This window comes from Ictidomys tridecemlineatus, chromosome 16 (genome assembly GCF_052094955.1).
Source record: "Ictidomys tridecemlineatus isolate mIctTri1 chromosome 16, mIctTri1.hap1, whole genome shotgun sequence".
NCBI classification, from domain to species: domain Eukaryota; kingdom Metazoa; phylum Chordata; class Mammalia; order Rodentia; family Sciuridae; genus Ictidomys; species Ictidomys tridecemlineatus.
The window spans coordinates 53,275,148-53,288,694 of record NC_135492.1 but is presented as its reverse complement, the minus strand read 5'-3'; the positions used below and the strand labels follow the sequence as shown (position 1 = coordinate 53,288,694).

Below are 13,547 nucleotides of genomic sequence, written 5' to 3'. Positions count from 1 at the left end.
TAGAGGGGAAACTAACAAGCACTGGGTAATGAAATCTATCCCACAATTTCCCACTTATGTTTATGCTTGGAAAAAAAATGCTGGAATGTTTTCACATCATGTTTCCTGTTTGTCACGTTTCTCTGCCTGGATGTGTTTTCTTGTTCCCTTGGAAAAAGTGAAAGCTACTTTTACTCTATTAACATTGATTGTTCAGCATTCATAATTAACGTTGTATCAGCTCATGTAGTGGGAAGATTTCATTAGTAAATTAAACATAACTTCATTTCTTCATTGCTTTCCATATTTGGGGGGCTTTTAGAGAAGCACTGGCTTTATAGAAATCCACTGAGTCAAGCAGAGATGATGTAACTCCATGGTTCTGTTGCTGTGGGGAAGAGAAGTTGTGTTCTCAGTTCTTGTACAGGTTGTATGTTCTCAGGTGTCTTTTATTCGAGCATTCTTCCTTCAATCAGAATGCTCTATTTTCTGGGAAGCCCCACCTTAAAGAACAACATGATTACTAATCACAAGTTCACCATGACATAAAATACAGAGCCTTCTCAGATCCTGATATTTGTATTTAATCAATAACAGCATTCTTTTGTGATCTTACCCCTACAATTGTGGGTCCCCAGCTGTGTGTGTTTTATCATGTAAAAATTCAATTGAAACAGTCATTCATGATTGCAAGATGGATGATGTTTTATTATTGGTTATAAAGAAAAGAAATTTCACACTCTGTATCACCGACCCTTTCTGGGAGAGCGCGGTGAATTCTGAAAGTGAGGCGCAAGTTAACAAACCGTGGAGGGAGGCCGCAGAAAGATTTTGGAGTGTTCTGACCACGGTGTAAAATAAGATCTGGTGGCTTTTATGTCTCTAGTCGACAGGCATTCAATTCACATTTAAAATGCACAAGCTTTGCAAAACTTGAGGGTATGAGGGTCAGATAGAGTGAGGAGGCAATGATGGAAATATGTAACCCCAGTGTGCCGTGGCCGGATCAGTGATGGCAGGCACCGTGTTGTGGGCACAGGGCTGCAGAGGCCCCGTGGGCACAGGCTTGTTCCTCTAGTGCTGTCCGGTGAGTGGAGGGGGAGCCCAGAGACGGCCAGGGTGGCTGGGGGCTCAAGTCACTGCTGTCCAGGATGCTGTCTGGTGGGTTGTCCTTCAGTGGCTGCAGCTGTCTGCTGTGTGTCCCTGGACTCCCATGGGGGAGCTAAGGAACAGGCTGTGTGGTCAGAAAATCAGACTCCCAGTTAGAGTGCTGACACCCAGCCCGGCCCCCTGTGTGGTCTCTGCCCAGCAGCTCTGGGGCCTCCTCTTTCTTGCACAAAATGTGAGAATGTTGGAGAAGAGTAACTCTGGGTTGCCTCCTGTCCTATGAATGTTTTTCTTTTCTTTTGCTCATCATCTGCAAGTTCTGAGCATAGAGTACCATAGAGGTTGGAGCTGTGTTTTTGAGCTTCCTAAAGGCAAGAGGCCTCTAGGAGGGCCTGAGGACTCTCCTGCTCTGTATCGTGAACGGCGAGTGCCACTGTCGACAGGAGCCAGGCCAGCCTTGACCGCACATGCCCTGCCAACTCAAGGGAGGTTAAATACCTTCTGGAGGCAGCTGAAAAAAATATACTTTTAAGGTTAATAGTTTTCAATGTTGGGGGAATTTATTGCAGACTGGAAAAATGTGCTAGATGACTGTAGAAGTAAAACAAGCATTGGTTTTCCTGATAGTACCCAAGGCAAGGTAAAAAATGTGCTTTGAAGTGTGTCTCATTTCCGCACAATACCTAAATCTCTTTCAACTCTCCCTTTCACTTTCCTATTCTTCGTTTGGTTATTGATGCCTTGTGCTTCTTGATATCCAATGATCATGCTGTCTCCAGGGGATATAGAAGCACTAATGAGAAATTGTCCTCCTTGCACCTAAAGAATTAGGCCTACAGATTCCAAAGTGACTTCAAACTCCATGTGCTTTCCCTGCAAACTTTTTGTCTTAATTAAGTTGAAAACCACTTCATGTCAATCTTTTAAAGAAAACATTGTAAATATAAGGAAGTATTCAATATTTATCAATTTAGCACAAAGAAGAAATCTGGTTATTGAAACACATGCTCTCTTAGGAAATTTGGGGCTAAATAGGAACCTGTGTGTGTTTCTTTTGGGTGCCATTAAAAGGAGAGTTTGTTAATAGAGTATGTTGATTTTAAGTCCTTTGAATATAGACTGAGGAGTGGGATAGCTGGGTCAAATGGTGGTTCCATTCCAAATTTTCTGAGGAATCTCCATACTGCTTTCCAGATTGGTTGTACCAATTTGCAGTCCCACCAGCAATGTATGAGTGTGCCTTTTCCCCCACATCCTCGCTAACATTTATTGTTGTCTGTATTCTTGATAACTGCCATTCTGACTGGAATGAGATAAAATCTTATAGTAGTTTTGATTTGCATTACTCTAATTGCTAGAGATGTTGAACTTTTTTTATATATTTGTTGATTGTATAATCTTCTTCTGAGAAGTATCTTTTCGGCTCCTTAGCCCCATTATTGATTGGGTTGTTTGTATTTTTGATGTTAAATTTTTTGAGTTCTTTATATATCCCTAGTTATTAGTGCTCTATCTGGTGTGTGTGTGTGTGTGTGTGTGTGGCAAAAATTTGCTCCCAAAATGTAGGCTCTCTTTTCACCTCATTGATAATTTCTTTTGATGAGAAGCAGCTTTCTAGTTTGAGTTTATCCCATTTATTAATTCAGCATATTATAGTAACACAGCCACATCAATGTTCATGGCAGCTCAATTCACAACAGCTAAACTGTGGAAGCAACCTTGATGCCCGTCAGCAGATGAATGGATAAAAATACTGTGGCATATATACACAATGGAATATTATTCAGCATTAAAAGAGAATAAAATCATGGCATTTGCAGGTGGATGGAATTGGAGAATATAATGCTAAATGAAGTTAGCTAATCTCTCAAACCCAAATGCTGAATGTTTTCTCTGATATAGTATGTTGATTCATAATGGGGATGGCGGGAGGAACAGGGGAGGAATAGATGAACTAAAGGGGAGGGAGGGGAAGCGAGGGGGTATGGGAATAGGAAAGGTGGTAGAATGAGAAGGACATCATTGCCCTAAGTACATGTATAAAGACCAAAATGGTGTGACTCTATGTTGTGTACAACATATGAAAAATTATGCTCTATATGTGGACAATGAATGGAAATGCATTCTGCTGTTATATATAACAAATTAGAATAAATAAAAAAATAAAATACTAGAGAAAATGGGGAGATAGGTGAAAAAGGAGAGTTTATAAAATAAGCTGATTCTGTTTTAATATCCTGTTGCTTATGATACCTGACAGAAATGAGAAAAAGGAATAATCAAGTATCAGAGATAATTTTCTTGAAACATGCACATTGTTCCCATTTAGGTTTATTAGAATAAAGAGAAGCCTTTCTGGAACAAATTGAGAATATCATTGCCTAGGATGACAAAGTCACACACACACACCATAACATGGTCTGGGATCATCAGCACCCTCCTGAAGTGTATACCAGTTCAGAATTCACTGGAGATGCTTCAGAGACATCTGTTGTAATTACAGGAACATGGTTTCTAATTCATTTAATTCCCTTTCCTACCTAAACTGTACCTATAAGTGAATTTTAAGAGACTGTATAAATAAATTTTTAATTACAAAATGATGTTATACAATACATTATTAATAATAACCAACAATGCATAATGTTTATGCATGAATCCATTAGAAAGGCAAGCTAATGTATGTCAATGCTGAAAGAAAGCACTAATCTGTCCTGAATTTGTGAATGAGGCTGAATCCATGAAGCAGACCAGTGCAGCAGCACAGAGCAGCTTAGCATGCTACTGGGTACTCAAGGAGCATCGCACACCTATGGCCTTTAGGAGGTATTCACAATTTGTTCATCTCATCAATTGAGGCGCTTACTCTTCAGCAAGCCATGCATTTGTGAAATTGGAATGAGACCACTGAGTGGACCATGCTAAGTTTCCCAGACAGATGCAGAATGAAATGGCCCCAAGCGTCCAAGGACTGCAATACAGCCCTGCATTTGGGCACATGGAAACCCCTGTTTCTTTGCAATGGAATTTCCCCTCCCGTTGATGGCCTTGTGGGGGCTCCTGGGTGGGTGAGGCTAGCGATAGCACATTTCGGAGATCTCCATGGCCAGCTCCAGACACTCGCTGGTCTCGTGGCAGGACTCAAAGAGGCTGCAGTCCACGTCACAACTGCAGCTGCAGTCCCCACGCAGGTGCTCCTCGTCCGTGGCATGGTGGTACCCATGAGAGGGGCAGCACAGGCCGGTGCACACCGCTTCACAGGTGTCAGGAAGCATCAGCAGACAGTCCCCAAACTGGCAGAACAGACAGGCGAGGATCAGTGAGGCACACTCCTCTGTTGAAAGAAGGAGATGCCATTACTACATGAGAATGGAATCACTGTTAAGTGTTTAAGGAGAAGGAATTGCTAACCACCCAGCTCTGATCCTCATATGTGCACTAAATTACTACTCTGTAACTGGAAATATGTACCGTTAAAATAATGGCTGATAAAAATTATTATTGCACATGAACAAAAATAAAATAAGAAAGAAGATGGATAGTAACACCTATGGGGGCATCAGCAAGGGGCGCATAAGTGGGCTTCATAGCTGACTCTTGATTGTCTGTTCATGCCAGGGGACAGCTCACCCTGGCCCACTTGAGCCCCACCCCCATGCCACCACTGTCACTACTGAAGTAATGCTTTATTAACTCCTGAGCATTTCCTATTGATTCCACATCATCAGGTTATTTAAAATGCTATTCCTTTTCTCTGTTCCTTTATTTACTTTGCCTACAGAGGTGCTAGGAAGCCACAGAATTAGCTACCTACCTGGAGACCTTGAAGCTGTTTTGAAAAATAGCAGAGCCTTTGCTGGAGCCTCAAGAGCTGGACAGGAGAGGCTACCCAGCTCTCACTTCTTGTCACCACGCTTTGTTATGTGTTCTACCGTGGATTCCAGGAAATCCACCACACCCATAAATGCAACCGAAGAGCACATTTCAAAACTTAATATAAATGCTTTTTAAAAGAATCACAGCTTTTGGGGTTGTGTTTCATTTTTAGTTCCTGTCTCCTTTTCCCTCCAGTTCTGCAGAGCCTTGATTTTATATTCAAGTGTTTAAGCAAAGTACGTCATCATAGGTCTAAAAGGTTTTAAATCTTATCAGTCCTCTTTAAGAAAATTGGTTTAAAAATTTACTATGCAGACTTGTAAAAATCTGGGAAGTATCTCTGCAGCACTGAAGGTAATTGGTAATTCTAGCCAAACAGCTGCAACGGGTTATAGATTATTTTATTTTTTTGGCTTCCATAAAGGGAATTAGTTGAAGATGTAAGTTCTCTTGTTAAAATCATAACTTATTTTCCAGTTTATAATGCTTCAAACATGTGTGAGCTTCTTTGGAGAAGGCAGGTAAGTGTTCATGGGATAAGTCATCCAGTTCATCAAAATATGTCATCTGAAGTTTGCTGACGATTGGGAGTCAGCTTCCAGAACATTCCCCTCAGACGGGCCTATCCACTGATCAAGCTTTGATTCTCATGAGGATCTCGTTTCTCAATGGCATGTGACTGATTTTCGGGTATTCAGACTTGGATGGACGGGACTGTAGAGCATGCAGAAGAGACCCCCTGCCCCCCACAAAGAAATCGAAGTGCTTTCTGCCCTGTCCATTTACTTCCAACCAACTTTTCCAGAAAAGGTTGCTCTCTTTTATGAACTTGTAAAGATGCTCAGAAAAGGAGCAAATGCTATAAAGTAAGTAGTTTTAACGTATTGTGAAAGCACTATCTGACACTGTAAAGTGAATCCTGAGTATAGATAAACTGAGATCTTCCTTGCTCCTTCCCACCGCCCCCTTCCTTCCCAGTGAGCTGGTGGTAAAATAAAACACACCATGATTTTTACGATGACTTTAATTGCCATATATTGCTGCAGGTGTGGTGGTCATTATGCGGTATTTATAGTTAGGCTGCATTTTCCACAGTGCCTCTGCTGGTGGGTGCTCATCTCTTACCAGCCTGGGCGTGTTTTCATTAGCTTTGGCTGGTTCCTAGCAAGTGGCCATCTCAGTCCTATCAGCACCCACCACCCACAGAAACTCGAGAGTGAGTTAGTAACAGGACACGGACTCTATTTGCACTGGCTTTTCTAGAGCGGGTGGCAACTGTGACCTCATGAATGTTGGCAGCACTGAGGTTGCTCCCATAGCAGCCCAGGGCAAGAGGTCCTCCATGATCCCTTGGAGGACCCACTCAGGCTTACGACTCTATAAAAACGACCCCAGGGACCCTGGGCTTTATGCATACAAGGGTCAACATGGGTTTGGAGTAAGGAGGGCAGGAGGCAGGGGGACTGACGTGAGGGAGGACCTGGTGATTCTCGCCGTAGGTAGCGTGAAGATGGGGGCCTCATGGTTTCCTGAGGGCACATATTCTTCTTCAATCACACTTGCCAACATCTCCTCAAGTTGACAGACTCTGAACACCTCTGCTTCTGATGCAGATCTTAGATTTTATTCATTAAAGAGAGAGAGAGAGAGAGAGTGAGAAAGAAAAAGAAAGTTTTGGCCTAATCATTTGGCCAATTTGGCATTGGATTTCTGCCCCTTTCTATTTTGCATTTGAGAGTAGCGCTGGTTTTCTTCTGTTTCTAAGTCAGTCCTTTTTATTTGCTTATAAAAGGCAGAGCCTCTTGCCCCACCCCCAAAAAAACAAACAAACAAAAAAACCCAAAACCAAGGTATCATTAATGAATTGAAAACAAATTTTTCCAAACTTTCAGGCTTGTTCCGTACTTTTCCTAAATCACATATTAAATAATTCTTCACCAGTAGGCAAAAAAAAAAAAAAAAATGTTTTGCATAGAGCCAATTTTGGCTGACACAGATGTCATGTAAATGGGTTAAAGGACAAGAGTGCAACTGTTTGGAAGGGGTGTTGGGGTCTCCCTGCACCTGAAGGAGGTCATCTTCCTTTGCCCACTCACGGTCCGTAAATTGACATCAGAGTCACATCCTGTGATTCGTACCCTTCTTGCTGTTCCCCGGGAAGGAATACCACGTACACTGTGGCCTACATCACACCTCTTCAGTGTTTGCAGGACATCTCACATGCCAAGGCCTCACTGCATTGGGGCCTTCCTCGTCCCCCCTCCCACACACCTGTTCCTCCTCTGGTTTCTCTTAGGAGTGGCTCCTGAATGCCCCGGTGAATTCTCCAGGAACCTGGAGGCACTCTTTGCCATTTCCCTTTCATTTATTGCTTCCCCCATGTCCAGGGCACCCCTGCATCCTGCCCTGTTTCCCTCTAGCCTCTGCCTCCTGCAGAGCCACTGTCTGAGCTCTGGCCCTATCAGCCATTTCCAGAGGCCTCCTCTGGAGAACATTCTGCAATCACAGGGGCCCCCTTCAGATTCAGCAGCTGTGATATTTGTAATCTGACATTAGAAAACTCCACCACCAACCCCCCTTCCAGTCCCCAAGGCTAGCTAGAGCCTAAAAGCCCCGTATCACTGGGCCTCTTCCTCCTTCCTGACCCCAGGACCTGCTCTCCTTAATCCTCACCACACCACAGCTGCGTTGTCTGAACGTCCCTGTTTGGCACTAGCCTAGCTCAGGACTCGTGTGTGTGCTGAGCTTTCTGATGTGTCACACACCCTCCCCCAGCTGTACCCAACTCCTGAGCAAACTTTTAGGTCTGTCTTAAAACCCTGGAAGCCACACCATTGCCGAACCTTCCACAGCCCCTGCTTTATTTCTCCTTCACTGCCAGACCCTCAGATGGCATTGACCTAGTGAGTCTGTCAGCTGGTTTCACGTCACAGGAGATAGGAAAGCCTTTCCAAGGCTGATTCTGAGTGGGAAGCTTTGCAATCCCTGTTTTTCAGTGAAAGGACGATGGTCCAGGTGTTGGCACTGAGGGCCCGGAGTCCTCCCGTTTCTAAGGTGGTAGAGCAGAGATGCCTGACTCATCTTTCTGGATCTAAAGCCTGTGCCCTCTCTCTCATGGTCAGGGGTCCCTGATTCACCAAGGGCCAATCTGCATCCCTCCATCTGTTCTGCGCACCTCACACAGGCCTCAGAAAGGCACTGGGGGGGAGGTGGTGTTACCTTCCCTGTTTACAGAGGAGGGACTGGTGGAGAGGGTGTTGGAGGCTGTCCCACTCAGAGCCTAGGAGCAGGAAGCTCAGCCCTCTGAACACTTGCTCTCTCCTGCCTGTCTTGGGCACAGCGCAGGACACTTCACTTACCAACGGCCTGCTGTCCTCTGTTTTCCCTGTTCTGACGTTCATGGCTGGGCTCACGGAGGCTGCGGGAGGAGCTGGGAAGCTGGGAGAAGGGGAGCCCAGGGTGTTCCTCACACCCTCTCTTGGCTCTGGGTGCTGCCTTCCCCTTGGAGTTCTTTTGTCCCTGAGGTTGTGGCTAACACATCCCTGGTGGCCTGTCAGTAAGGCTGGTTGCCATGGCCTGCAAGTTAGTGCAGTGCCTCTGCCCCTAGTCTGCAGGGACACAGGAGGAGGGCAGGGCCTTCCCATAGCCCTGCTTCTGGGCTGTCTCGCTGTTCATCTTACAAACCTTAAAGCTCCTCTGGGACCTTTGCAAACATTCCTTGCACAGGAAAGCCCCTCTGTCAAGCCACTGGTCCCTGTGTCTGCTCTAATTTGCTGTTGTCAGTGTGCCCAGCAGGCTGTCTTGCTTCTTGCGTAAGATGGTTTGACACCTGCAGCGCACAGTCCAGAGTGGTGTTGACTGGAGCAAGAAGCCATGGCAGATCCCTCCCAGGGTGGCTTTGTCTCCTCTCACATCCGCAGGGAACCTCCCAGACCCCAAGGATACGGAGAGATGATACAACTTTCAGAGGTGCTAAACATACACTGGCTATTGGTCGATTAAGAGGGGGACCTGTCCCTCTTAATTAGGAAGGATCATGTTTAAGTAAAGCAGAAAATATAATTATACAAGGAAGTTCCATAAAGGGACCTGAGGTCAACCCCAGGCTCACTGCCACTACCACAGCCTGCACCTTGCTCCTGAGTTTCTCTACTGCCACCATGGTGCCACAATCAGGTGGAGGCGGGCTGAGGCATCTACGCTGCCAACTGTAGTTCCCAAAACAACTTCAGAAGCACACCCCTGCTACTGAGGGATCTCATCCAAATTACAAGAACATGGTCCTTTTTTTTTTTTTTTTTTTTTTTTTTTGGTACCAGGAATTGAACTCAGGGGCACTCGACCACTGAGCCCCATCCCCAGCCCTATTTTGTATTTTATTTAGACAGGGTCTCACTGAGTTGTTGGCACTTTGCTTTTGCTGAGGCTGGCTTAGAACTTGCCATCCTCCTGTCTTAGCCTACTGAGCAGAAGAATATGGTTCTTACAGAAGTGACTCCACAAAACCAACAGTGCCCCCTCCTTCTCCCCTAAAGCAAAGCAACACAAGAACAGAGGCCAGGTGAAGCCAGTCCAGATCCAGTCTTCTAGAACCATCCTATGCTTCACACAACTGCCCTCATAATGAGGCTCAGGACCCCAAGGCTCCCACTGATGGCTAAAAGTTTTTGATTGAAAAGTCTAAAAATTGGCTCTTACTCCCCCAATATTAAGTTCTAAAAAAAAAAAAAAGTCTGTAAGGTAGAAAAGGAATAAATAAAGAGTGACTGAATACCTTTCTCTGGGTGGGGTATCATCCCTGATGTTATCAATTTTAATAGCTATTTAAATATGTCAAGATCTATTTAAGTTCAGACAAGCACAAGTAACATCCGAGTCAGTTCTTTAGAACCACAATGACTAGGTTTGGGTGATACTTGGTAAATCTGTGCTTATGTTTTTTTCTGAGCAAATGAACTGAAATAATTATAAAATTGAAACATTTTATAAAGGTGACACCACTATATTTAATTGTATGAAATTTACAATGTAGAAAATGTAATCATTTTATTCAGTAGCCCATGCTGTAATTAAGACTGTTCTTTTGAGGTGTCTTGTATTTATGGTTTGCCTCTTCCACCTGAATGAGACATCTCAAATTCAAAATTATATATCAATTAGGCATATGCTCAGGATTGTTTTAGAAGGGAGCTGGATTCTAATACCATGTGTACCCCTGGTTTTCTTATCCCTGGGGATGCTTCTGCAATCAGAAGAACCCAGACACAGAAGCAGGTACAGATAGCTCTCTGTACTTTTCCTATTTTATTCTGGGAAGGGACCACACATGATGAACCACGATTTAATAACAAAGCAGTGCCGCAGCCCGTGGCCTGTGATGTGCAGTAGAGATCCTCTTAACTCCCATCAGAGCACACACCATGAACCACGCTAATGGATGCGGCACATTTCACAGAATCTGCATGTGTGAGGCTTTTCCATCCTGTTTTAAGTGGGGCAATGTATATAAATAATAGATATTAGCAATTAAGCATCCATTCCTATGTACTCGTTTATACATCTGAAGATAAATTAACCACAAACTACACAAAAGTGGATGCAATCTTCTCTTTTCCCTTCTGTTTTCCCTGCTGTTCCTGAAAGATATTTCTGTATTTATCTCAGTACGAACAATGACCCCGGTTCTCAATTTTGGCATCCTTAAATTAATTACTATCAAAGATTCCCTAAAACGAAGCGCGTCTGACTTAACTCTTCATTTTCCTGTTTAAGATAATGAGTTCCTTGTCGCTGTCCGTGGTCTTTAGCCTGAGTTGTTTCTTTCTCTTTGTGCAGGTGTCAACACTGCATGAAAGAGATGTTTTACAGTGGGGGGGGGGCGCCCTAAGTTGGGGGTGGTGGTTACCTGTGCCACCAGCTGAAGCCTGAATGTTCGGGCTCATGCTGGCTTCAGTCCAGTTCTTTGGAGAACCACTGCATTCATTTATCCTTGTGAATCTCCTTTGCTCTTTTTAGCCAAGAGTGAGCTGTTATTTTTCTGTAGGAGGCTTTTGAGTATTAACTACCATTTTATCGGAGCTATCATTTTGGCCCAGCCCTGTTAACACGGGGGATCAGATATCATGGTAGCAGGCCAGTCCTTCTCCTCTCAGGATCCCTGATGGGAGGGACGAAAATCTTACTCTGTGGACATGTGGAATGGCAGTTCCTACCTCTGGGGCCATGAGACTAACACTCCTCATGGAGCACTGCACATGCTTTCTGGTACAACCCAGCAAAATGCTGCAGTATTGAAAAGCTTTTGCAGAGAACTCCTTTGCTTTGCCCGTTCTCCCGACTGGTGTTCACTTCTGCCAAAGCTAGAAACTTGAGTATGATTCTGGATGGGCACTGTGGTCTGCACGCCAAAGTCAGCTCCAAGATGTGTCTGTGGGAGTGTCTTGCACTCCATCAAATAGATAGAATGAGCTCCCAACAGTGGGAAATTCAGAAATTTCTCATCCTAACCTCTGACTATTCTTGGAATGCTTCAAGATCTTTAACTCTGGGTCTGGGTGTCCTCTGGCAGCCATCAGCTGGAATCATGTAGAAGAAGTGACCTTTAGGTGACACTTGCTCTCGGGCTTGTCCTGGTACCATGGGTGCACCTGTTCACTTCTCCACATTGTCATTCCCATCTCTCCTGCAGCTGCAGGCAATCAGGTCTAGAGTTTCTAGCCTAAAGAAGCTACTTCAACATCTGTACCCAGTTCCACCTTGATAACCTGTGTTAGGGGTCTTCTCTCTTCTTCCTTCCTGACACTGAAACCATAACCAAAGCTAGAATTGAATTCCTACTGTGTGCTCGCTTTATACATGTTATTTCATTGATCTTCAAAGGTGCCATGGTGTGTTACTAGTCCTACTATGTAATGCTATGTAACTGAAACTGAGAGTCAAAGATGATTTTAAAAAATAGAAGACAAGAAATAAAATGTGTCCAGTTTTGTACAGTGAATAAATGTCAGAGGCAAGAGTTAAATGAGTGGGATGTCAAATAGGCTTTTAAGTTTATTTAAAAATTTTTCTTGTCTATAAAATTAAATATGAGTTTAAGGGCAGAGAACATCAATATCCTGTTACGTTTTCCTCTGAGAAACCCCAGCCTTCCTTTAAATGCAACACAAGAGAGTGAAAGCAGAACTCTGGAGTGATGTGTCCCTCTGAAGGTCACAGGAACCTTGACCTGAGTTAAACTCTGTATGTGCCGGGGCGGAGTCGGAGACTTTGAACTTGATGGTGCCCAGTGTTGAGCAGAGATCAATTTGAAACTGCCTCTGCAAACATGATGTGCCCTTTATGTTGTGCCTGGGGTGCTTTGGTCTAGGTTTCTCTGATCAGAATGCCTGGAAAGTGATATTACCTAAGGGAAGCAAACCTTCTTCAGAGACAGCTGACGCAAGCATCTTGGTATCTGATACTGCCTCGATTTCTGTGCTTCCAGCATTTTCATCCCCGTCCACTCTGCCTTCTCCTCTCTGCCTGGAGCCATGGGCTGAATAATCCCATCTCTGAGAAGGCAACGTCTGCCATTCTCCCCTGCCCACTTCACAGCCCTGTATAAGAACGATTCTGCCCCTCCCTACTATGTAAGATACATCGCCTCTGATTCCCCACTTTGAGAGCAAACAATCTGCCAAGCACCTCACAACTGCAAAGTGACCTTGACATGTGTCACTCACCAGGGATTTCAAATCCAAGTCAAGCTGTTTAATATTCATAAAGACTTTTTTTTTTCTTCACAGCATATGTAGTGATTTTTGCAGGGGCTGGGGGCTGGGGCGCCTTATTTAGAAAGGGTTGGATTCTGGGAGACATACCCTCCATGTCTCTTTGACGCTCTGAAGGGTTGGTTTGGAGGTAGGAGCGTTCTGTCTGACATTCTTCCAGGGAGGACAGTGACGTGCTGGATGCTGACAGCTTTTTCTCATTGGGGGTTTCCTTGGCTGGTCCATCTGTGATGTTGAATTCAGAGACTGAATTTATAACCATAGCATTAATGGGTTTCTCATCTGCGTAGTTTTCATTTGTGAGTTGCGCATCTAGACAAGAAAAGAAAGCACACACACCAACCTCCTGTAGTTTATAGAGTTCACATCCTAGAACATAAGAATAAAGTCAGCTGAACAAGAATGGAGCAGTATTTTAGCAGGGTTATTCTGGAAAAAAGTACAACTAAAAATAGAAAACAATCATTAAATTTTATACACTTTATAAGCTCTGCCTATCCCATTAATTTGTAACACGTATCTGTACTACAGGTTTTGGGTTTTGTTTTTTTTTTGAGTGTGTGTGTGTGTGTGTGTGTGTGTGTGTGTGTGTGTGTGTGTTTTAATGAGCAGGGAGAAATAAGGAATTCATTCCCTCAGATCAACAAATCTCCTAGGAGGTCATCAGCACCCTATGGTGGTGCATCAAGGATCTGATTCACAGGGACAAGGTCTTAACTGCTGGGCAGCCCTGCTGAGTTACAGGTGTGCCCTCAATCAGGTCCTTTATTATGTTTTCCTCTATCAATGGTGTCACGTTTTGTTGAGTTATTCCAC

At 44.1% G+C, this 13,547-nt stretch overlaps 1 protein-coding gene across 1 annotated transcript in view; it reads right to left on the bottom strand.

Moving 5' to 3' along the window:
- Nucleotides 1-3,379: 3,379 nt before the first annotated feature.
- Mdfic2 (MyoD family inhibitor domain containing 2) overlaps nt 3,380-13,547 on the bottom strand; it is a 114,923-nt gene continuing 104,755 nt past the window's right edge. Inside the window, exons 3-4 of the mRNA XM_078033712.1 lie at nt 12,822-13,043; nt 3,380-4,420 (exon numbers count right to left, since the gene is read on the bottom strand). Coding sequence (XP_077889838.1) covers nt 4,161-4,420; nt 12,822-13,043 — 482 coding nt within the window. The 3' untranslated portion in view covers nt 3,380-4,160. The remainder of the gene's footprint in view (nt 4,421-12,821; nt 13,044-13,547) is intronic.